The 21,976-nt window shown below is 53.2% G+C and overlaps 1 protein-coding gene across 1 annotated transcript in view; it reads right to left on the bottom strand.

Moving 5' to 3' along the window:
* Positions 1-19,387, bottom strand: part of Wnt3 (Wnt family member 3) — a 42,047-nt gene extending 22,660 nt beyond the window's left edge. Inside the window, exon 1 of the mRNA XM_051158831.1 lies at positions 19,161-19,387. Within this exon, the coding sequence (XP_051014788.1) occupies positions 19,161-19,240 (80 nt within the window). The 5' untranslated portion in view covers positions 19,241-19,387. The remainder of the gene's footprint in view (positions 1-19,160) is intronic.
* Positions 19,388-21,976: the final 2,589 nt, after the last annotated feature.

The following is a 21,976-nucleotide window of genomic DNA, read 5'->3' as shown; positions in this document are numbered from 1 at the left end:
GAAATAATTTCCTGAGCTCTGGTGTAAGGGGGTGAGGGACTACTTCCAGGGCACTCACAATGGTTATTATTATTTGTAAAGGCCAGCATTTATTGAGCCCTGATTCTGTGCCAGGTACCATGTAAAGCACTTTACGTGAAATACAGCCTTTAATTTGCCAAAGAACCCAACGACGTTATTACCCCATTTGACAGGTGATGACACAGGTTCTAAGTGATGTGTCTGGGGTCATGCAGCTGGTGATGGTGGGACTGAGGTTGCTAAGAAAGCAAGAAGAGACATTTACTGGGACGAGGTCTCTACAGTGTGTCACTGGACTCACACTGGGGCCTCTTGAGTGTTGGGGTGGATCGTCTACCCCTGACATTTATGTCTCTGTATCAAAGCAGGGCCATGCCCAGGCATCTGCAGGGGACAAGAGATCTCTGTCCTAGAATCAGAAGGATGACACATGGGTTCAAATAACCATAGGGAATTCCAGGTGACCAGGTCTCTTCCAAGATGTCAAGCCCAGAAGATGTAGGTTCTCAGGACCTACAGTGCAGACATGGTGTTCTCAGGGGAGCGGGGCACCTTTGAGATTGCAAAGCTGTTTCCCAGAACCTCTTAATCCAGGATCATTCTTTCAAAAAACTCCAAGAGGTTCAGGCTGTTGCACTGAGAAAACAGAGGCCCAAAATGATCTGAGTTTTCCTCCTCCATTGCTGCCATGTTGTCACTTATGCTACACCCAGTGTGTGTCCCACACTAACCCAACACCATCATATCCCCTCACCTGAAGGCTATGCACACAGGGGCTAAAGGACAGTAGCCAGGACACAGGCAGCTTCCAGGCAGAGCTGAGGAGACCCACAGAAGGGGGGCATGGGGCAGGATGAAATGCAAGACCCATAGGGAGGTTGGTATATATTTTATATTATATTCTATTATCTTGAGATAGGGTCTCACTGTGTAGCTCTGGCTGGCCTGGAACTCACTCTTCAGACCAGGCTGCCCTCTAATTTATGGAAACTACCCTGCCCAAGGCTCCCAGATGCTGGGATTACAGGTATGTACCATCACACCTAAACTGTTAATACTGTTGTTTTAAAAATCTGTTATTCATTTCAACCAAGTCCAACCCTTGATGTGTTACACACAGTGGGTGCACAGTTAGTGCAGTCAGGGTATCACCAGTGGGTGGGACCAGGGTATCACCAGTGGGTGGGACCATGGCCAGGAAGGAAGAGATAAGAGGGAGTGCTCTGTGAGGATTTTTCTGCTCTAAGAAGAGCCTCAGACATAGAGACATAAGCAGGACACCAGTACAAAGGGGCAAGGGAAGCCAGAGGCAGAGGCTGAAGGCCAGAGGCCGAACTCAGATCCCATAGGGAGCAATGTGGGGACCATCTGTGAGTCTGCAAGAAGGAGATTGGCAGGAACCTGGGCACTCTTGGGTCCAGCCTGATCACATATCCCATAAGGCTGAGGGATCAGTGCTGAACAGGTTTCTTCCATATCTCTGGGGAACTCAGACCACCTTGTTACCATTTGTTATCTTGTACCACTGTACTGACCATTTCTGCATCCCATGCCCCTCACACTCTCTGTCACGCTCTCCGGTAGACCAGTGCTTTAGGAATTGCGTTGAATTCCTTCCTTAGATCTCAGCCTCCTTCCACCAGATTCTCTGTCTCCGTTAGCTCAATGACATGGTTGCCTCTGGAATACCCGCTAGCAATCTTACTCCCATGCCTCCAGCCCTCTGGACCACTCTGCGTTCTGCCCTCCTTGCCGAGGAGACTACAGCCATTGTCTGGATTGAAACCCCCAGCATTCTCTGCCCCTTGGTGAACAGCCCCACCCCCCCCCACCCCCAGCATCCATGCATCACATTGGCCCTTCGCCTCAGCCTGTCTGCAAGGCCCCCATGCTCCGGCTGTTGGAAAGCCAGAACAAAGACAGGCCTAGAACGAAGGCTGCCTAGTGCCAAGGGAAGGGGCAGCTTCTCTGCAGCTTGTAGAGGTCCTCTTATAAGTAGGGGACGGTGAGGTCTGAGAAGCTTGCCTGACTTCAAGGCCAGGTGAGAGATTCTATGGTATGTGTCGCAGAGTGAGGATCTGATTGCTAGCATCCTCATCCCCTGTTGTCTGACCTTCTGGAGTTCTAACCCTTGGGGAAAGTGGCCCTAGTGTTCTGTGTAAGCATCTCCCAGCACACACAGCCCTGTGCAGGAGGCTGAGGACCATGGCAGCGGTTAGCCATGCTCCGTGAGCCCTCTGCTCTAGGACATTGCTACAGCACAGAGTACACTAGCCACACCGTGTCAAAGAGCTCTTTGGCTCGGTATACTTAGCTTCCTGGGTCGGCCATGAAAGTCCTGGATACCCTCAGACCTCCCAACTTCCTCCTTGCTTGCCTGTATGTTTGCTCCCTCCACTCACACCCCCCCTAAAGAAAAACCCAACCAAGGACCGTGATGGGCTCCAGCTTGTTGGGATGAATAAAGGATCAAAACAGGAAATCCCCGCAGTGTCATGCATGGTAGTGCACACCTGGAATCCCAGCATCTGGAAGGCTGAGGCAGGAAAGTCATCACACGCTCGAGAAGGAGAGTCTAATATCTACATAGTCATTAGGCAGAGCTACATAATGAGGCCCTGTCTCAAAGCAAACAAACTAACTAACTAACTAGCTAACTAACTAGCTAGCTAACAGTCTAGGGTTGTTAGTCTGCGCTCAGTTCTTGCTTCAGCAACATAAAGCCCCAAGTTCTGTCTCTCCCATCACATAAACTCAGTGTGGTCCTGTAATGCTAGACTTTGGAGATCAAGGCCAGAAGACCAGACGTTTATCCTCCACTGTACAGCGAGTCCCAGGCCAGCTGAGGCCATGTGAGACCCTGACTCGATGCAAACAAACAGATAAAACTCCAAAAAACAACTCCAGGATGATAGAACACAACTGTACTCCCAGTATTTGGGAGGCAGAGTCAGGAGGCAGCCAACATTCTGAGGCTAGCCTGATCTACATACTGAGTTCCAGGCCAGCCAGAGCTACAAAGTGAGACCCTGTCTCAATAATGTAGAACATAAGCCTCCTCCTGGAGTCAGGTGGCATAATGATGAGTGGAAAGAGGAGGAGGAGGAGGAGCCTCCCGGTCCCCAAGCCCAGATAGAGACTGGCAGGTAAATCAGGAACGCATCTGATCTGACTCCAGAGGGTGCCCTCCAGCCCCAGGAGACCTCCTCTGAGTGCATTTACCCACCAGCCAGGGAGTCAGCGAGCGCTCTTGAGAACCCGGGGGCGGGGTGCAAAGGAACAGAGCCTCTGCCCTTACAAGGGCTCCCGGCCTCCCTATGAAACAGATACCCCAAAACAAGCGACAGGAGGCTTAATGTGAGTGATTCATCCCACGTGGGTGTTGGAGGAAGGCTTGCAGAAACACTTGTAGGCAGGGTTGGATGCTAGCCAAACAGCCTCAAGTGTCCATAGCTTCTGACTCCTCGCAGGACAAGAGAGACCCAGCTGGACCACAGAGCAACAAGCCAATTGCTTCTTTTATTGCTGGCTTCATTCACCCCATCATGCTTACATCATTCATTCATGTCAAGACCCTCTGGGATGGAGACACTGGACTAAGGTCATTCATTTCATGCAGGGTGTCTTCTCGCGGTCCTGCCCCGCCCCAAAAGCTGAAAAAAAATTACAGCCTCTCAGTTGGGCAAATAAGGCCACAAAAAACAAAACTTTAAGTTGAAAGGGGCAGGAGGATCTCCTAGGAAACAAAAGGCTCCCAGGCTAGCTGCTTTGGGGAAATAGACCAGACTAATGCAGAGAAGGGTCACCTCTGGCAGTGCCACCTGGTGCCACTGAGATTCCAAAAAAGCAAGGATGATTTCTAAATGTGTTTGACCCTAGAAGCCTTTCCCAGCAGGATCGTGTAGGATTGGTGTGCTGTGACCCAGATGACGCTTAGAAGAGCTGGAGGGGTCTGGGAAGAGCGGCACAGAAACCAAGCCAGGAAGAGGCCTAGGACAAGGAAGCTCTGAGCTAGAATGTGAGGAAACTTTGGAAGGTCATGGGCAAAAAGAACAGTGGAAAGGAGATGGGGTTACTGTCTGGGAGACACACCGTTGGGCATCCTTCTAAGAACATTCAACAGGTGCAAACTACAGCTCTACTCCTGGGCTAGTGTCTTCAGAGAGAGCTGGTGGCCTCTGAAGGCACAGGGATGTGTGTGTGTGTGTGTGTGTGTGTGTGTGTGTGTGTGTGTGTGTATGTGTGTGTGTGTGTTTGTGTGTGTGTCCATCCATGGAAGGAAGTGAACAGACATAGTGGCTATTCTACAGCTGTGAAAATGAAGGGAGTACAGACAGGCTCAACAACAGTGTGGAATCTAGTAACATAATACAGAAAGATCATAGACAGATGTGGTGGCGCACGCCTTTGATCCAAGCTCTTGGGAGTTAGAGATCTCTGTGAGTTTGAGGCCAGCCTGGTCTACACAGTGAATTCCAGGCCAGCCAAGGCAATGTCATAAGACCCTGTCTCAAAAATAATGAAAAGAGAAAAATCACAGAAAACCACACACACAAACTAACTTTTTTTTTTTAATTCTAAAAATAAGCAAAGTGAAAAATGTAGTGTGGGCATTCTTACATGAGGCCACTTTATATCTTTTGTTATTGTTGTCAGTTTTTGAGACAAGGTTTCTCTATGTATCCCTGGAAATCCTGGAACTCCAACTCAGAGATCCACCTGCCCCTGCCTCCCCAGTGCTGGGATTAAAGGTGTGTACCAGCACACCCAGGTGGCTTTTTATCTTAGTCATGGAAGAAAGGTGCAGAGCCTGGGAAGAGCGCTCCCAATAGTAAGCGTGGCAAGCTTGAAGACCTGAATTCAGTCCCCAGCAGCCATGTGGTGATGACTCCAGGGCGAGAGAGCTAGTAACAGGGAAATCTTTGGGGGTGCTTCCTGGGCAGTCTAGCCTAATGAGTGAATTCCAGCCTGGGTGAGAGACACTGGCCCTCCTCTCTGTCAAAAAAAAAAAAAAAAGACAAACTTCAGGAGGCAGCTATATCTGGAGGGAGATGTTGGTGAGGTGGGGAGGGAGATGTTGGTGGGGTGGGGAGGGAGATGTTGTGGGGGGAGATGTTGGTGGGGTGGGGAGGGAGATGTTGGTGGGGTGGGGAGGGAGATGTTGGTGGGGTGAGGAGGGAGAAGCCGATAGACAGATGCAGATATTCTGGTTCTTCAACGTGTGGGGAGGCACAAAGCTTCATCTGGTTATGACATCCCATAGGTGATGTGTTTGCCGTGTGTGTGTGTGTGTGTGTGTGTGTGTGTGTGTGTGTGTGTGTGTGTGTGTAGTACCAAATAATAAAAAGAATGCTCGGTCGCCAGTTCTCAGCAGAACAAGTAGTGTCTAGGTAGGATCCACAGCAGCCACCCCACCAGCATGTCACCCCTTCTTGTCTGTGACACGCCAAGGCTCTCTTCCCTAAAAGGCAGATGTGCACAACAACCCAGCCTCTCAGGAGTCCCAGCCAGGCTTATTCACCACTCAGTCTCAGGACTGAAATGACCGGTGCCTCCGCCGTATAAAACCTGCACAGACCAGCCCAGGAGCCCCAGTAAAACTCCCTGAAGCCACCACATCTGACTTGCCTACCCCTTCCCAGGAGCCAGGGGCTGAGCAGGACACTGGGACACAGGGTCAGGCCAGTGTCCTCACTGAATCACTGGCACCCTGCCCTGAACCACTCCTACTTTGGTTTTCAAATAAGGTGATAATTGGGACACGCCATCACAAGGTATATAGCTTTCCTCAAGCGTGGCCCTTTCTCTAGAGCAGGATGACCCGCATTCCTTCCTGGTACTGAGCACTTGGACAACCTTCGCTGTACTGGAATGACCTGCACACCACCCATATCAGTCACTGTCAGCTCAGCCCCTGTGTAGCAGGGTCCTCACAACTTTCCTGACATCGCAGTCAGCGCCCGTGCCCCGCCCCCCCCCCCCCCCCCAATTTTACATAGAAGAAATAGAGGCTCAGAAATTTTCAAGTAGCTCTTCCCTCCCAAGGTCTGGGCCTGCCTTCACCCCCTCCCCCCCACCACCCCGCCCGCCAGTCCACTCCCCATGGACAGCTCTGTTTCTCAAATGCAGTGGGAGACACGTGTCCACAAAAGGCACAGACCAGAAGCTCAAGGCTGGGCCCTGCTGAGATCCCGGGTAAAGGATATGCTGCCCAGTGCTTGGGAAATACTTAAGCCCACAGATTGTCTGTGGAGGGATCCTGAGTCACTGGCCCAGCAATCACTAGAATGACAGTGCTCCCCGCCCCCTCTCCCTCCACCTGCAACCTGCACTGTGTTCTGCACCCCTCTGGTTGCTATATGAAGCTCACTTGGGTCACAAAGACACCAAGCAGAATTCATACCCGCAAGAGCAGACCCTCTCTTCGGGAGGATGAGATAGATGCCCATGAGATGCGACTGGGAAGCCAAGAAACAAATGACAGTGTCAGTCAGCCTTCCTGGGGAGGAGGAGGACATTGGGAGGAGAAAGACACCCAGAGTAGAAAGACTGAGCCTCTGTCAAGCAGGGCACTGTCCCCCTCCACCTAGGACCCGTCCTGTGCGGCTTGGCAGGGTGGGTGGAGATGGAGGAGCCCTACTGGGACTCCCGGAAGTGGCTCAGGTGGGGCAGGTGCTGGAGGAAGGCCTCAGTGAAGCAAGGGTACCAACCTCACTTTGCAAAGTGAACAGGAGTCCTTATAACCCCCTCCCCTCCCCCCCAGGAGAAGGTAGGAACACGCACAGGAGCACAGAGAGGCCATGCAAAGCGAGAGGAACAAAACACAGCGAGATTAATGACGGCAAATGGGAAGACTACTCACTGTGTAGACGCCAGGTCCTGTCTGTCTCTTACATGTTACATCCTTTAATCCTCACGATCCTCAGTTTACAGGGGGAAAAGTTGAGGCCCAGAGAAAATAAGGTCACCCAGCAACATAGACAGAAGCCGGGGACTGTCTCCCCCAGGGTATGCTGTAATCCTTGCAAGTGGAAGGAGGCTAGAAGGCAAGCTGGTGAAGGAGGAGGGGGTGGAGGTCGTCAGGAGGAGCTGGGTGGGACTGGATGGTGCAGGGTCAAGTTCAGCCTTAGAACTCTATAGTCAGGTGTGCCACCCGATGACGTCACAGCCCTTCTGAGCACATCATCTAAAAAAAAAAAAAACCCCATAAAACTGGCTAAGCAGAAGGGAAGGGTCGTTTTGAAACCGGACAGCAGCAAGATGAGGCCCAAGATTAGCAAAGAGGGCCCTGAAGGTGAGAGAGGACACAGCTGAGACAGTCCCCAGCACTACTGCTAGACAAGGGATTCACGTGCCAAGGCTAGCCCATGCTGCAAGGCAGGAGGGGACAGGGGTGGCTACAGGATTCTGTGCTAGGAGAACATACGTGGACCCATCTTCCCGCCCAGCTCCCTCGGCCTGGCAAGAGTTCTCTGGTTAGCAAATGTCAATAATCCACTTTCTACTGAGATCCCTGACCTCGGCTCACAGCACAGGAGCCATGTGCTTCCATGTGTGTGTGCATGCGTCCGTGCATGCCTGTGTGTGTGTGTGTGTGTGTGTGTGTGTGTGTGTGTGTGTTATATACCAATACAAACATTTAAAAATAACACTAGCCTCCTCCTACCCGGGAAAAATACCAAGGTTTAGTTCTTCAAGGAGTTCACTCTAGAAACTGGTAACATGAACAGAAATAGCCTTAGGCTTGCACTAAGTCTGCAGATACACTTTAGGAAGCTGCTTGGTTACTAGAATGGAGGGGCTGTGAACCCTGGAGGGCCTGGCTTTCAGCATCGGAACTGGAGCTGGGGTCTGCTGGCCAGGAACCCTTGGACACTGAAGTAGTCCCCTCGGGGCCTCAGTTTGTCGCCTGTAGAATGCAGGGGTGGGGGTGGGGCAACATGACCATGGCTCTAAGGCTGTTGAAGATGATGTGTGTGGCATTCCCTTTGTGCATACCAGGCTGAGGCTGGAGCTTCTAGAAGGATGGATTGATTCCTTACTGATTATTGAGTCCCACTCCCTGGTTGCTCACTCTCTGGAAGAGACAGGGGCACTGCTTTAGCTTTAAGGACATGCCAGAGTCATGGCTATTCTTGGAAGGTTCTAGAATCTCTCACACCCTGCAGAAGCTTCCCCTGAGATGGAGAGACCCCCAGGGTAGATTTGGATGCCCTCTTTGCTGAAGTCGAGGGATTTGGTGGGGGTGGTCTCTAGGGTGCCAAGGGCAGGATTTGAGAGGTAAGCCGAGGCCTTGCTAGGTGGTCGGCAGGCTGCCCCGCAGAGAAGCGCGTCTTTGCTTCGATTTTTGTTTGTTAGGCTTTTGGGTTTATTTGCTTTTTGAAACAGGGTTTCTCCTTGTCCTGGCTGTCCTGAAACTTGCCGTGTAGACCAGGCTGGCCTTGAACTTACAGAAACCTGCCTCTTGGTCTCTCAAGCGTTGAGGTCAAAGGCACCACAATGCATGGGTGATCCGACCAGGCCTGTTCAGGGTCTCACCCAGGGCTTTGCTAATGGGAAAGCCCGGGCTGAGGGAGGCCACCCTGTGTGATTCTAAGTCTATGTCCTGCCCCCCTCTCTCTCTCATCCGTATGCCCACCCTTGAACATCCTCATGCCACCCTGCACTTTTACAGCGTGGTAGTTTTACAATAGCTTCTGAGATAAAGGCAACTGGCCTGGAGAGAGGGGAATTGGTACTTGGGTGCTCATGTATCACCTATGAAATGCCAGTTATCTCACAAGGTGAGGGAGGCAGGACAAACAGGTGTGATGGGGTCTAAGCAAAGGGAAGACACAGCCTTTGCAGAATCATAGTACCCAATTAGGGGGCGCAGTGCTTGCCTGGCAGGCATGAAGCCCTGGCTGCAATCCCCAACACCAAATGACACCAGGCATAGCAGTGCATGCCAATCTCAGTCCTGGGGTAGTAAAAGCAGGAGGATGAGAAGAAGGTGATCCTTGGCTATAGTATTTGAGACTTTGTCTTGAAGGAAAGGGAAACAGATTTCCCAGGAGGTGGGGTGCTACCTTCACGTTTAGATAAAGCACAGTACGGTAGCATCCCTGCAAACAGCGTCCCTCGAGACAGTTTCTGTGGATGGACGGATGTAGCGGGGAGCAGACGATGGAGACACCAACTGCACTTCCCCGCAACCCTAAATTGTCGGCTCGGAGCCACTTCTCAGAAACAGCCTTTTTTTTTTCTCTCCACCCCCCCCCCATTCCCTCTATCCTTTCTTTTGTGGAGACAGGATCTCATTGTATAGCCCAAGCTGGTTTCAAACTTGCAATCCTCCTGCCACAGTCTCTGGAGTGCAGGGATTACAGGCAAACTGCCACCATGCTGACAGAATGTATTTTGCTTTTTCTTTTCTTTTTTCTTTTTTTTTTTTTTTTTTTTTTTTGTGCGCCTTGCCTCTTTTCAAAAAAGAATTCAGCACAGCTGGCAGCCAACATCCTGTCTGAAGACCAAAAAATATTTATGGAGCATCAGCAGCAGCCACTACACAGAGACCAAGCATGGAGAATTCTAGATGCGCTAGGCATGGGGTCTGCCTGCGAGGAGCTTGGAAAACAAAATGTTCCCGAATAAGCAGCAGAATGGATGCGGAAATGCTGGACCTGGCAAAGTGGAGGACATATATGCCACCCAAGGTCAGTGCAGGTGCACGCATCAAGAGGCAAGCCTGACTCTGCGGTTCTTAACGGCCAGGGCAGAAAGGAAACATGGTTTATAAGAAAGGAGAAAAGATGCTGGGCATTGTAGCACACCACCTTTAATCCCAGCGCTTGGGAGGCAGAGGCAGGGGGATTGCTGTGAGTTTAAGGCCAGCCTGGTCTACAAGGTGAGTCCAGGACAGCCATGGCGAACACAGAGAAACCCTGTCTCAAAAAACAAAAACAAAAACAAAACCCCAAAAACCAAAAAAGAAAGAAAGAAGAAAAGAAAGCATGCTAGCTTCTCAGGGGGAAATAATGCTGAAGGTTTAGCTGTGAAAGTCGAGTAAAAAATCAACAGCCCAGAGACCCCAACTCAGGGCTAGGACATGGCATAAATTCTGAGGTGGGAATGTAAGGTGGCTTATCCAAAGAGCTAAGGTCACTCCTCAGAACCCATGGGAATAGATTGGGCGTGGAGATGTGCCCATAATCCCAGAGTTGGAGATGGAGAAGCAGGAAGATTCCAGGGGCTCACAAGCCAGACAACCTAGCCTGATCAGTGAGCCCAAGGTCCCGTGAGAGACGGTTTCAGAAGCTAAAGAGAACACCCGGGGAACAGGATCCGAGGTCGTAGTCTGGCCTCACACTCAAATGCACACTTGAGAACATACTCACCCCCCCCACCATACACTACACATATATAGCTTCTCCCCAACATAAGCACACAAAGACAAACCACTCTGACAGACTGCTTCTGTCCCACACAGGAGGAAGCCAAGGAGGAAAAGGGACCCTCTGAGGATGACGACACAGGTAGCAGGCCGTAACCTTGGGGGTCATTAACTACCTTCCAGTCAAGATAACGGAGGCCCAGGGATTGACTGAAGCTAGCCCTACTCGGTCCGAGGGCAATGAAATGCTTGCACAACCACACTGCACCATCCCATCCAACTTAAGGACAGCCTGGCCGGCTGCAGGAAGGCTCCAGTGACAGATGCCTGTCCCCAGTCAGATAGTGGGATCCACACCCACTAAGTAGTGTTGAAAGTCAAGTGGGGTCTTGCCTCATAATGATCCTTTGGAGAACAAAGCAGTACACGGAGAAGGAGCGTCTCCTTCCAGCTAGGGAGTCCTCTTGCTAGTCTGAGTGGAGGCAGAAGGAGGAAGGATGTGGGTTCCAAGCCCCTCTGCCACCATGCGCGGCCCGTGCTCTGAAGGCTATCTTCTAGGTCTGTATAGACCACTAGACAACATACAAAGGCACCTGCCTCTGGGTCCTGGCAACTTTATATGCACAGCTTGAGCTGGGTGAAAGTGAAAGAAGGACCAACACATTAAAAAAAAAAAAAAAAAAAAAAAAAAAAAAAAAAAAAAAAAAAAAAAAAAAAAAAAAAAACCCAAAAAACCAAAAAACCAAAACCAAAAAAACCACCCTGCAATCTGAGCTGAGAGGAAGCAACAAAGCCCAAGGAAACAGACATAGTGGAGACATCCTACCACCTAGAATAGCAGCAGCAGCAGCAGCCTGCTCAGGTAAGGGTCCCGTTGCCTTAGAGACACTGAAGGTCCTCCACAGTTCAGGGCTGTCAGCTGCATGACCCAAGCCAGGCTGGACCTGTGCTGGGCAGTGAGAAATAAGACGTGGCCAACCTACAGACACAGTCCTTCAGCCTTCGCAGGCTCAGAGAGAGGACAGAGGAGGGAGAACAGGCACAGAGGTTCACATGTATTTGGTGTTGGGTTTTGAGGGAGGAGTGGGAGGGGGGTTTCACAAAGGCATGTGGTATAGGTAGGCCTAGGCCAAAACAAAACAAAGGAGGTCTAGACCAGAAGTGGGGAATCATGGGAGGTCTCAGAGGAACAGAATGACACCGTCAGAAAAAGCCACATCACAAAGTGTGGCAAAACCAGAGAGGAGGCGGCACGCTGGTTCACATGGTCACGAGCCCCCATTTGCATGCATAGCAGGCACTGGAAGATTGGTTTTCGTTGCTGATCCAGCTGGCTCCGACAGATAAGTGGGACTCTGTGCCCAGGGGCAGGTTTGGCAGAAAGGCCCTCCCGACAGACCTGGGCACGGGGTCCTGTTGCTCCCATCCCCCTTGCCAACCCCGGGATACACAACAGTTTCATCTTGTCTCTCCAGCTCAGTTTGAGGAACAGGAGTGGGGCTGCTGTGGGTTTTCTTGGCATCCCCTTGGGATGTTTGGATTTCTTGGTGACCTCAGGCTTCGAAAGAGCCCTTCTAGCTGCCTACCTTGTCCTCACACCCCTCACCTCCACCAAGACCTCCTACCCCAGGTCTCAGTGAGGGATCAGGCCTGCGGGCTCTCCCGTGGGCCTCCAGAGCTGAAACTGGGGCCTGTCCACTGTCGTTTGGTCTTAAACCCAAGCAAGGGCTCTGCTCCCCCACAGATTCTGCTCAGAGGTTGGGAGTCCACTGGGGCTCCTCTTCCACCTACTCTGGGTAGGGGGTGGGGCTCTTGTTCATCCTCCTAGCAATGGTAGTCACCGACTCTGGAGGGACATCCTGAGCTCCCAGCAGCCCTGAGGGCCCAGTGCTGCCCATTTGGTGGATGAAAAAACTGAGATGGGGGAGGTTGGCAACTCAGCCAGCCCCTCGCAGCTGCCCAAGTGTAAAGTTCATGGGATCGGTTCGCAGTCTCCCATCAGGCACAGACAACTCAAACTCCCGCTGGGCCTGTGCGCAGAGCATCACTTCAGAAGAGGAAGACCATGTCTGGCAGTTCAGGCCCTCTGGCCTGCTACCTGGAAACCACCCCTCTTGTCTCCAAGCACGGCACACTTCTGGGTCCCCATTCTTCCTTTAGAAGAGTGAATGTGCCTGACATTTCTGGAATTCACTCCACATGCATTAATGAGGCCATTTTGAGAAGGCCTGCCTCAGGGGGAACCGGAGAGCTGTCTGCTGTCCCCATCCTGACCCCTGCCAACTTCTGCCAGCTGTACTAACCAAGCTCAAACAAGCAGCCAGGTGCTGCAGGCCTTGGCACCCCTACCCCTCCCTTCTCCATACCTTTCAGGGGGAGGGGGCAGCCCTGATCCAGAAGCTCAGTATCTGGGGCTGAAAGTGCAATACTGTGTTGGGAGGCTCCACGCTGGTCAGCAGGAGCAGACAGAAGTAGCTCTGGAGACCTTTTCACTGGGCGGCCAGGTGAGCCGTGGGGTTCCCTGAGAAGTTGGTTTAAGCAAGGTTAGTGGGATGGGGCCTTTCTTTCCTCTAGTACAAAACTGATGCTATCAGGAGTATCTCTGCAGCCCTATGGCAATAATCATGCCTCCACACAACAGGTCACCAGACGCAAAGATTTAGGGGTGAGCCTCTGAGCACTAGGCCTGGCCTCTTGCCTCCATGGGCAGCCAAGACCCAAGCCACAGGACAAGAAGCCAACTCAAAGTTCTTTGCAGGCACCCGTAGGCCGCGGCACTAAGGGGAAGTGGAGATTTGCTGCACAGAGAAGATCCAACCCAGGTGGCTTAACCATTCTCCTGCAGAAGCAGGCTTGAGGCCTAGAGAGCCTTCCCCAGCATCCCACTCTACTGCTGGGCTCCATCAGCCTGTGTATGGGCTGAGGGGGGGCAGGGGGGAGTGTCCCCAATGGGACTCTGTCCTCCTCCTTCTTCCCCACCTCTCCCTCCTCTCAGCAGCCTCACACTAGCACTCACTCAGTACAGGGGATTCACTCTCTAAGAAGAACCCAATTTGGGGCTAGGACATCACAGGTACCAAGGCCCGGAGGGGACAAGGTGGAAGTCTCTCCCTTACTGTCGCCCCACATACCTCCACCCACCCACCCACCCACCTACCCCCAAAAGAATGTAATTAAGCAGCCGGCTTCTGCCAGGAGCCTAGCTTTCTGCCTTCCGTCTATAAATCACCTTCCGAGTCATCCCCCGGCTCCAGAAGCTACTCCATCTCATGCTGGGGCTGTTCCAGCAGCCAGTGCCCCCCCCCCCTGCCAGCACCCCATCACTCCCCCCCCACAGCCCTTGTGCTCTATGTCCCAGCTGGAAACGACAGAGGCTTCAGAGCTTGGAAGACTGAGGGGTGCCAGGAGCATTAGTGGGGAGCACCCCAGCACCTCTGTCCACCTTACCCTTCCCTCCCTGGGCAGCAAAAAGCTGAACTTTTAAAGAAAGTTACAAGCCTGTAGATACTAGCCGAACACTATGGACCAAGGAGAAATAAGAGGGCTGGGGGCCAACCTGGGAGGATTTCCTGGGAGAGGCAAGTCAGGATTCAGGACCAGACAGAGGTTCAGACACTGAACTGCACCCTCCTGTAGGCGGGCAGCACACTAGTGATTGTATTCAATCGCTGCTGTTCACGAGGTGGAGGATATCACTATGATTATTTTTCATATGAGGAAACTGACTGAGACTGAGAGAGGTCATTTTGTCTTGGTCCCTCAGATAACATGGGGTGGAAAATGCAGATGTATATGCCAGCTGCCTGGAGACAGAGGAATGGAGTTTTTATGTGAGGCTTGGAAGTAGTGGGGTAGGGGGTACAGAGAAAAAGGGGTGCACTGTTCTCAGGTAGGTCCCAAGTATCTGCTGTAGAGTGCTACCATATCCTCAGACTCTGAGAAGATGAACAAACACCTCCCTGTATAGTCAAGGAAACAAAGCCCAGAAAAGGACAGAGTCACCCTAGGCCACACAGCCAATGGGTGGTAAGCTCAGAACTTACACATGGGTCTCACCACTCCCAGCCTGAACCTCTCCAGCTTTCCAGTATGAATACATAAAAATAGAACATGCGGTTGGTGGTGTGGCCTTCAAGAGGGGTGCTGGGTAGAGGTAGGGGAAGCCCTTCTCTTTAGCAGCTTTGGGGGTAGTCCAATGGATAGCCCTCTCAGTGCCCAGCCCGCTGTACCCCACTGCAAGCACTGAGTTCTCCAATGACAGGACGGGAAAAGCTTGCTTGGACCAGTCTGTTCCTTCAGGATTCTTACCTGGGGCCCTCTGTCTACTTCTGGCCTCTTTAATCAGGGGTGGAACAGGAGCTCAAATGTGAGAGTGTGGGCCCTGATGTGGGCCCTGAGCTTACAGTGGGGCAGCTGCAGTGGGGCAGCCTCCCAAGTCACCTCTTCTCCCACCACGATTCATTGCAAGGTCAGACAGCTAGGACCCCAAGACCTCTGAATCTCCTGTGTTGAGAAGTGGGCCACACCCAGCTTTTACCTCTTGGTCCCAAAGCTGTTAATAAGACACTTGGAGAATTGGGAGTGCCTGGGGTGGGGGGGGGGGATGGGGGGGAAGAAATGACAACTTTCCCTGACAGCTGTGTTGTCCCTGCCCCCAAGCCTTCCTCCCTATATATTCCGGTAGGTTCTTCCTGAGAACACAGCTTCCTGGTGTCAGTATAGTGTTTGACCTGCTTTCTTTGTTTGTTTACTTGTTTGTTTGTTTAGCAACGTGTGATGCCATCAGAAGGATGCCGGCAGATCTGCCATCAATTGTACTCCCTTTGGAGCCTGAGGCCCCACCCACAGTAGGGGTAGGCAGGCAGGAGGGCTGTGAACTCATTTTCAAGGGACCTGCATTCATTTCCCCCAGACGAATCCCCCAAGGCAAGATAGACTCTGGAAGGGCGACCACCCTGCTAAAGTTTGGCCATCCGAACTGGTATCTCCCATCTGTCTGTCTGTCTGTCTGTGGGATCAACAGCCTCCAGCCAGCTCAGCTCAGTTCCTCACCAGCGCTAGCCCCAGCCAGCTGTAATTCCTGCCTGTTACAAATGTTAACACCTGGCCTGGGGCCTTCCTCCCCCGCAGTCTCCAGGTGCCTCCCTGGGCCCAGCCTACTGACCCTCACTGGGGTTTGACTGAACACGTTCCCAAGCCTTTGAGAGCGCTGTTGGGTGGGCGTTGAGCAGGGGAGAGGCGGCAGGATGTGACACAAGGAGAAACTGAGGCAGGGCTTAAGGCAGGCCCTTGGGTGGGGGATGGGCTCTAGGCTGGTAGAAAGAGCACAGGCTTGGGAGTCCTCAGCAAAACATTCCCCCCCCCCCCCTAAATTGTAAGGTTGAGTGGGCTAGTGGCTCTGGTAAAAAGTGAAAAAAGTGGCCCAGAAAGGGGGAGGGGTTGGTGGTCCTCAGACACACAGTGTGAGATGAGCTGCCAAGCAGGCCACTTTTATCAGGGCATCTCCTGTGGAACACAGACGGCACAGGGCAAGGCCCTAAGAAGATAGTTTTCCTCAAGAAAGAGAAGGACAGATTTCTCCAGCAGGAGCTAACTGGTACTAACGTGGAGGGTTCTAGAAACCAGGCTTGCTGTCTAGTTCTGCCCCAACGCAGCCACTACGTGGCTGGGAGGAGGCTTTAGAATAAGAGGCCCCTCAAAGAGCCCCTTCCTCACCTGCCTTCTCTCAGGGTTGGGGCCAAAGCAGGGACAGGTTATAGGGAGTGGGGGTCCTTCCTTCAGGTACTGTGGACAGAAATCCCAGCTAAGTGATTTCCCCTGTAGTCCCCTCCTGGGGAATGTGTGAGCTGGGTGGGCCAAGGAGGTCAGGCAGTGATGGACTCAAATGCTAACAGGACTGGAATCCGCCTGCCTGGGGGCAGAGGGGAGAATCAAGAATTTGAGGCCTACCCACTCTCCAGTTCCAGCCCTGAGAAGATGATTCATGCCCCATCCCAGCTCCAAGACCAAAGGACCTCAGAGGAGGGAGGGCCTGTGGCCATGGTCCTCAAGCAGACAAGGCACACTGGTGCCAAGGAAGGCCCTGCCCCCACCCCAGCTGGGATCTCTGGCCGATTGTGTCTGCAGCCACCTTCTGAGACCTCTCTACTTCCTGCCCGTTTTCCCCCTCCCGGCCATGGATGTCCACCAAGCACTCCTCTCAGGTGCCCTTCCAGGCCACAGGTCAGGTGTCCGGGCAAACATGACCACAGACACATAGCCACTGGCACAAAACGATGTCGCTGGCCCTTGGGGACAAGGTCAGAAGCAGGCCTAGACACAGCCCTCACCCAGGTATCAAGAGACAAGGCTCAGCCTCCTGCTTCCAACCACAAACAGGTCATGCCATAAACACTGATATCATGCACAAAGGCATTTGTTGTCGGGCCTCCCCCTTACAGTGTCACGAAGATGTGGCGCATGTGCTGCGGGGACAAACACAGACACATGCACAGAGAGCACACAGGTCTGAACACTCATAGCGCCATGTCCAGTATCACAAGCAAAGATACTTCTAGACTTTTGTCTCACATCATAGAACCGGCCACTTGCTGATACTTGTTCTCAGACACAGCACACCCCGCTGTGGGCCACGGATCCCCCCAAGTATACACCGTAAGATTTCACACGCACAGTTGCCTGGGTCTTAGGCACTAACAACTTCTACCCACCCACAGAGACACACTGGTGCACAGACACACTTCTTAGGGTCATAGACCCAGAACACACACACACTACAGGACACAAACAGAGGCAGCCATGGGCACTGACAAACAGCCCATCTTTAAAATACCCATACGTACTCCCTATGGCTCAGACAAAGCAGCCACCTGGTTCCCCCTTGACCCCAAAACAGTCCATGTGTGTAGCATTATGTTAGGGCCTGTCTCAGCCTTCCAGGTTTTCCTAATGCTGCTTGATGTTGGTTGGGGATCTTATCTAGACATTCCTGGGCACCAATATGCACAGACCCCTCTGCCACTATGATCTAACCTACTGGTAATGTCCCAGGAAAGTGGTCTCTTCCAGTTCACAGAACTAGGAAGCCCAGTCTTTCCTCCTTCATCTATGTCATCCCTAGGGCTCCAAGTATCTCTTGCAATGCATCCCCAGGCTCCCCAGAAGGCAGAGCATTCTAGGGGTGATGACAAGGGCGACAGGAGAACCCCACCCTGGAAATCCCTGGCTGTCCCCAGCATGCACAGCCTCTGTACACTCACAGAGAGAGGCCTCAGACTAGCCCAAGTCCACAGGAAAGAAAGATTGTCTGTCCTTGGGTTATATACCTAAGGAGTAACTCCTGGACCCTCTAAACAGACCCTTGGCCTGGCTATACCTTAGGGTTCATGACTCCCCCTGCCCCTCTGGGCCTCCAGGTATCTCCAAAACAGCTGGAAGAAGACTTGGGGTGTGGCCCCTGTATCTTGTGGGCTCTCAGCCTCACATTGCAGGCTTGCAGGTAAGCAGACAGGAAGGGGACATGCAGGCAGCACTTCATCCTGGTGACACTTCTTTCTAACTTTCACCCCAGGGGCCAGTCTCCTTAGTCACAGGTCCCAAATTCCTCCTCCTTGCCTCCCACCCCCTGGCCGCTAGCTAGCCGCTGTGCAGGAGGGGAGGGTTCTTTTATTAAAGTTTTCCGGAATGCAGGGGGCTGGAGACTAGGAGAGCTGGGGTGTAATTTAGAAAACTGGTTTTAGTGTCTTCCCTGTAGAACCTGCAGAGGGGGAGCAGCTTGGAAAACAGGGGAATCCCTGGAGCTGGGGCTCCCGGAAGGCTGTTTATCTTCCAATGAGTCCCCTCATACACCCACCAGCCCTGAAGTACTCCGCCTGCTCTCCCAGCTCTATTTACTAAAAACGCCTTTTGTATCCGTATTTCTCAGGGACAGAATTCCCCCTTTCCTCTCCCTTTCTCCTTGCTTCTCGGTCTTCCAAAAGCAACGAATTTGGCATGGAGAATTGGGTATTCGCTCAAAAAAATAAAAAATAAAAACAACAACAACAAGCCTACCCCTCCCAAATAACTACATTTCCAAAGAGCCCCCACGCCCCTATTCTCCGGGATGAACAAGCAAGGAACGAATTACACCCGGATCAGCAATGGCATCTAGGGTTTATATTCTATATTCACTCCAGAGGCTCAAAATTAATCTAGAGCAGAGTGGGGAGAATCTGATGAAATGCTCCCCCCTCCAAGTCCCCTGATTGGGATCCTCAAAGCCCTTAGGGTCTGAAATATGAAGGCAAAAGCGAGTATTGTGGGGGAAATCTCTTGACCGAGACACCGAAGAGGTGGGGTGGCGAAGGAGGACAGGATAATTTTGCCCATGGAGACCCTAAAATGGAGAAGAGGAGTGGCCGGGGCCCCAGGGACAACACAGAAATACAACTGTAAGCAAACGAAAGGTCTTCGAGACCCCCAAATTGGAGTGGGAGAGGGTAAAAGACTAAGAATGAGAGACCTTCGGGGGTAGAGAGAGCCCTCCCGCCTCTGCGGCGGGTAGCAGGGAAAATGGTGATTATCCGAGAAACAGGAGTTGGATTCGGAAGGCGACACCAGCAGAAGATCCAGGAGGGGTGGATGGTTCGGGAGGTGGGGGCTAGAGGAAAACAAGGAGAGAGGAGCCCCAGGCCTGCCGCAGCCCAGACCCAGCCAGCGCCCCCCACTGTCCCCGGGCGCGGCCGAGAGATCGGGGCCGCAGGCAGACAAGAGAGGCAAGTCTTACCACCAAATTGGGTAGCCGGCGAGGACCCTGGTGCCACTAAGCAGGAGGCCGAGTAGCAGCCCAAGCAGGTGGGGCTCCATTAGAAGCAGCGCCGAGGAGGAAGTTTGCCGGCGATCATGAAGAGGGGGAGCGACGCCCCCAATAGTTGGAACAAAGTCCACTTGAGGTTGGAAATGACTTTCGGGCTTGTCAGAGGCGCACCTCCACCCGCAGCCGCCCCCCTCCGGAGCCCAGCGCCGAGCAGCCGGGTTTGAGGATGTCAGCGAGCAGCCAATCAGCGCCCGCGGCCTAAGGTAAGAGATGAGTCTGTAGTTCAGCCTGTCAATCACGCGCCCCTCCCGCCCGGCCCACAACTCCGGCTCTGGGAAGGGCATCTCCCGGCAAACTTGGGCAAAGCCTGCGCCCCGGGCGCACAGAGGCCTCGGGAGGACCCGGCACGCTGGATTTTCTGCTGGTCTGGGACTCCCCCTCCCCAGTTCACGCGAGCCAGGTTTAGGGAGCTGGAGCTTTGACCCGGCATTCACGTGGTGAAAGGGTCGGCTTGGGCATTGGATGGGTGACTCCCATTTCTGTTGGGGAACAGTAATCCTTTGGGACTTGGGGCCGGTAAGGAATCGAGACTAGAAAGCAAGGCGGGTGTTTCCAGATCGCGCGACTGGGATCAGGGGCTTGGGAAACGCAACCCCTCCCAGCCTCCAGCCTTTTCGAGCCCGCGAATTGCCGGCCCCGCCACCCGGCCGCAGGTCGCTTCCAGGGTGTCCGAGGGGGCGCGCCGGAGAGTCCGCGGTGGCTCGAAGGTCTGCCAGCCGGCGGCGCCGGGGGACAGAGCTAGTGTCATTTGAGTCTTTTGTCATGAGTCAGATTGGTATCGCGACCTCCTGCAGCCTTTGCGTTTCCTGCAACTGACACCAGCTGCCGTTTGCATTTCCTGCGGGAGGACTCGGTCACTTTCTCCTCCTGCGGGCATGCAGGCCAGACTTCAGCAGTACCTGCGGTCTCTGTTGGGTCTTGGGGTGGAACCATTTGGGAATCAGTGAAACGTGGTATAGCTCTGGCCAGTAGTGGTGGGTGGCGGGGGCGGGGGGGCGGGAATCCAGGAACATCCTCCCTCTCCATGCCCAGGTTTTCTGACCTATTCCCGGCCCTTTTTCTGAGGATGAGAAACTAGAATCTGGGGTTTGGTGTTCAAGTGTTGTCTCTGCAGACACCAGATTCACCCTACAAGGGGAAGTATCCAGGCCCCGAAGGGGCACTCTTCTTTTCAATTCTCCCCCAGATCCTGGAAGTTAGGTCTCAGGTCTAGCAGTGCCGAGATTATGTCTAGATTGTTAGGATACAGTCGCCCCCCCCCGCAGCCCCCCCCCCCGCCACTTAGCAACCGGTTTGAAATGCTCCTGGTTTGGAACCAAGAAAGCAAGCCTAAGGAGGAAGAAGTGGAAAAGCCTCGGTGGGATCTGCTCCCCAGAGCTGTGTAAAGCGGGCAGAGAAGGAGCCCACCCAAACCTGCCTGACCTGGAATGACACTGTTCTCCCGCTGATAGGGGTGGACAGGATTGGGGGGCGGGGGAAGTCCTACAGGGGAGCAGACATTCTTAGCCTTTGATCCTGGCGGCTGGTGCCCACAGCCCATAGCCACTGCCCCTGCTGGTCTGTTCTCCGCAAGAGGCTTCTGCCGGTGTAAGGAGAGCAAGGAACTGGCCTCTGGGGGCACCAAGGGTCGAGAGAGCCGCCTGGGCTTGTCACAGCTTCTGCGAGTTCCTAGCCCAATCCACGGCTGGAGGGGGTAGAGGGAGAGATGAAAGAGAGGAGGAAGGGGAGAGAGAGAGAGAAGTGGATAGAGACACTGAGACAGAAAACAGGGGTGGGGGTGGGGCAGGGTGAGCTTGAGCTCCCAGACAGAAGAAGGGGGAGAAGGGGAAAGGGGAGACGTGAGGAAGGCTGAGGAACAACATGGCAATCCCCTACCTGCTGAAGACTAGTCGAGCTGGTAGATGGTACTGTGATAAGCACCCCTAGAAATGCCCCCAGGGGCCGGGCATTCCCAGAAGATCCTCCCCCCATCACCACCAAGAGCAGGGTTGGTTCTGAGACCGGGTTTCTGATTCACCTGGGAGGGGGCTGACCACTATATGGGAATGCAGAGCTGGGAGTAGCTGTTGAGGCTATAGTCAAGAGGGGGCGCTTCCATGCTTGTCTCAAGAACTGCTAGGTACCCTTTAGCTGAGTACTTGATTGCTGCACTTTCCTTGCGGGGGGGGGGCTCTCCAGAGCTCGCCGAATACCAACGCTGGTTAGATCTCAGCTTGGGGTTGGACAGTCCAACACTAGTGTTTCCGAATTGCCGGAAGTTGCCTTCCCTAGGGCTTCTTAGGGTCGTTTAGAGCCTGAAGATTCTACAGGTGCTAGGCCCAGAAGGTGGGGCAAAGGCTTTTGGTGGCTTTGGGTGAGATGTTGGTTGCTTGAGAGACACGTCAGAAGCTGTCCTGGTGTGGCTAAAACGGCTCGTTCCTTGAAGGGCTGCGCGCACGCAGGTGCCTCTTACAGGCATCTTAGAGCCCGAGGCAGCCCCAGGTGCTGCTGTTCAGCGGGTAGGAAACAAACAGGAAAGATGGAAGAAATAAAGGAGGAGGGGGACCAGAGGCGGGGAGTGGCCGGTGCATGTTGCCGCCGCAGAGGGTAGAGGCCTGCGTGGGGATTTCCCCCCACTTGAAAGTTCCCCAGAGGAGGGGATTCCGGAGTCCTTTCGTCTCTCTTGCCAGGTGTCCTTCCTTCAACACAAGCTTAATTTTCTTCCTCCTGCCTGCGGGTGGCAACTC

Source organism: Acomys russatus, chromosome 16 (genome assembly GCF_903995435.1).
Source record: "Acomys russatus chromosome 16, mAcoRus1.1, whole genome shotgun sequence".
Classification (NCBI taxonomy): Eukaryota; Metazoa; Chordata; class Mammalia; order Rodentia; family Muridae; genus Acomys; species Acomys russatus.
The sequence above is the reverse complement of the archived record's forward strand: the minus strand, read 5'-3'. Positions and strand labels throughout refer to the sequence as shown.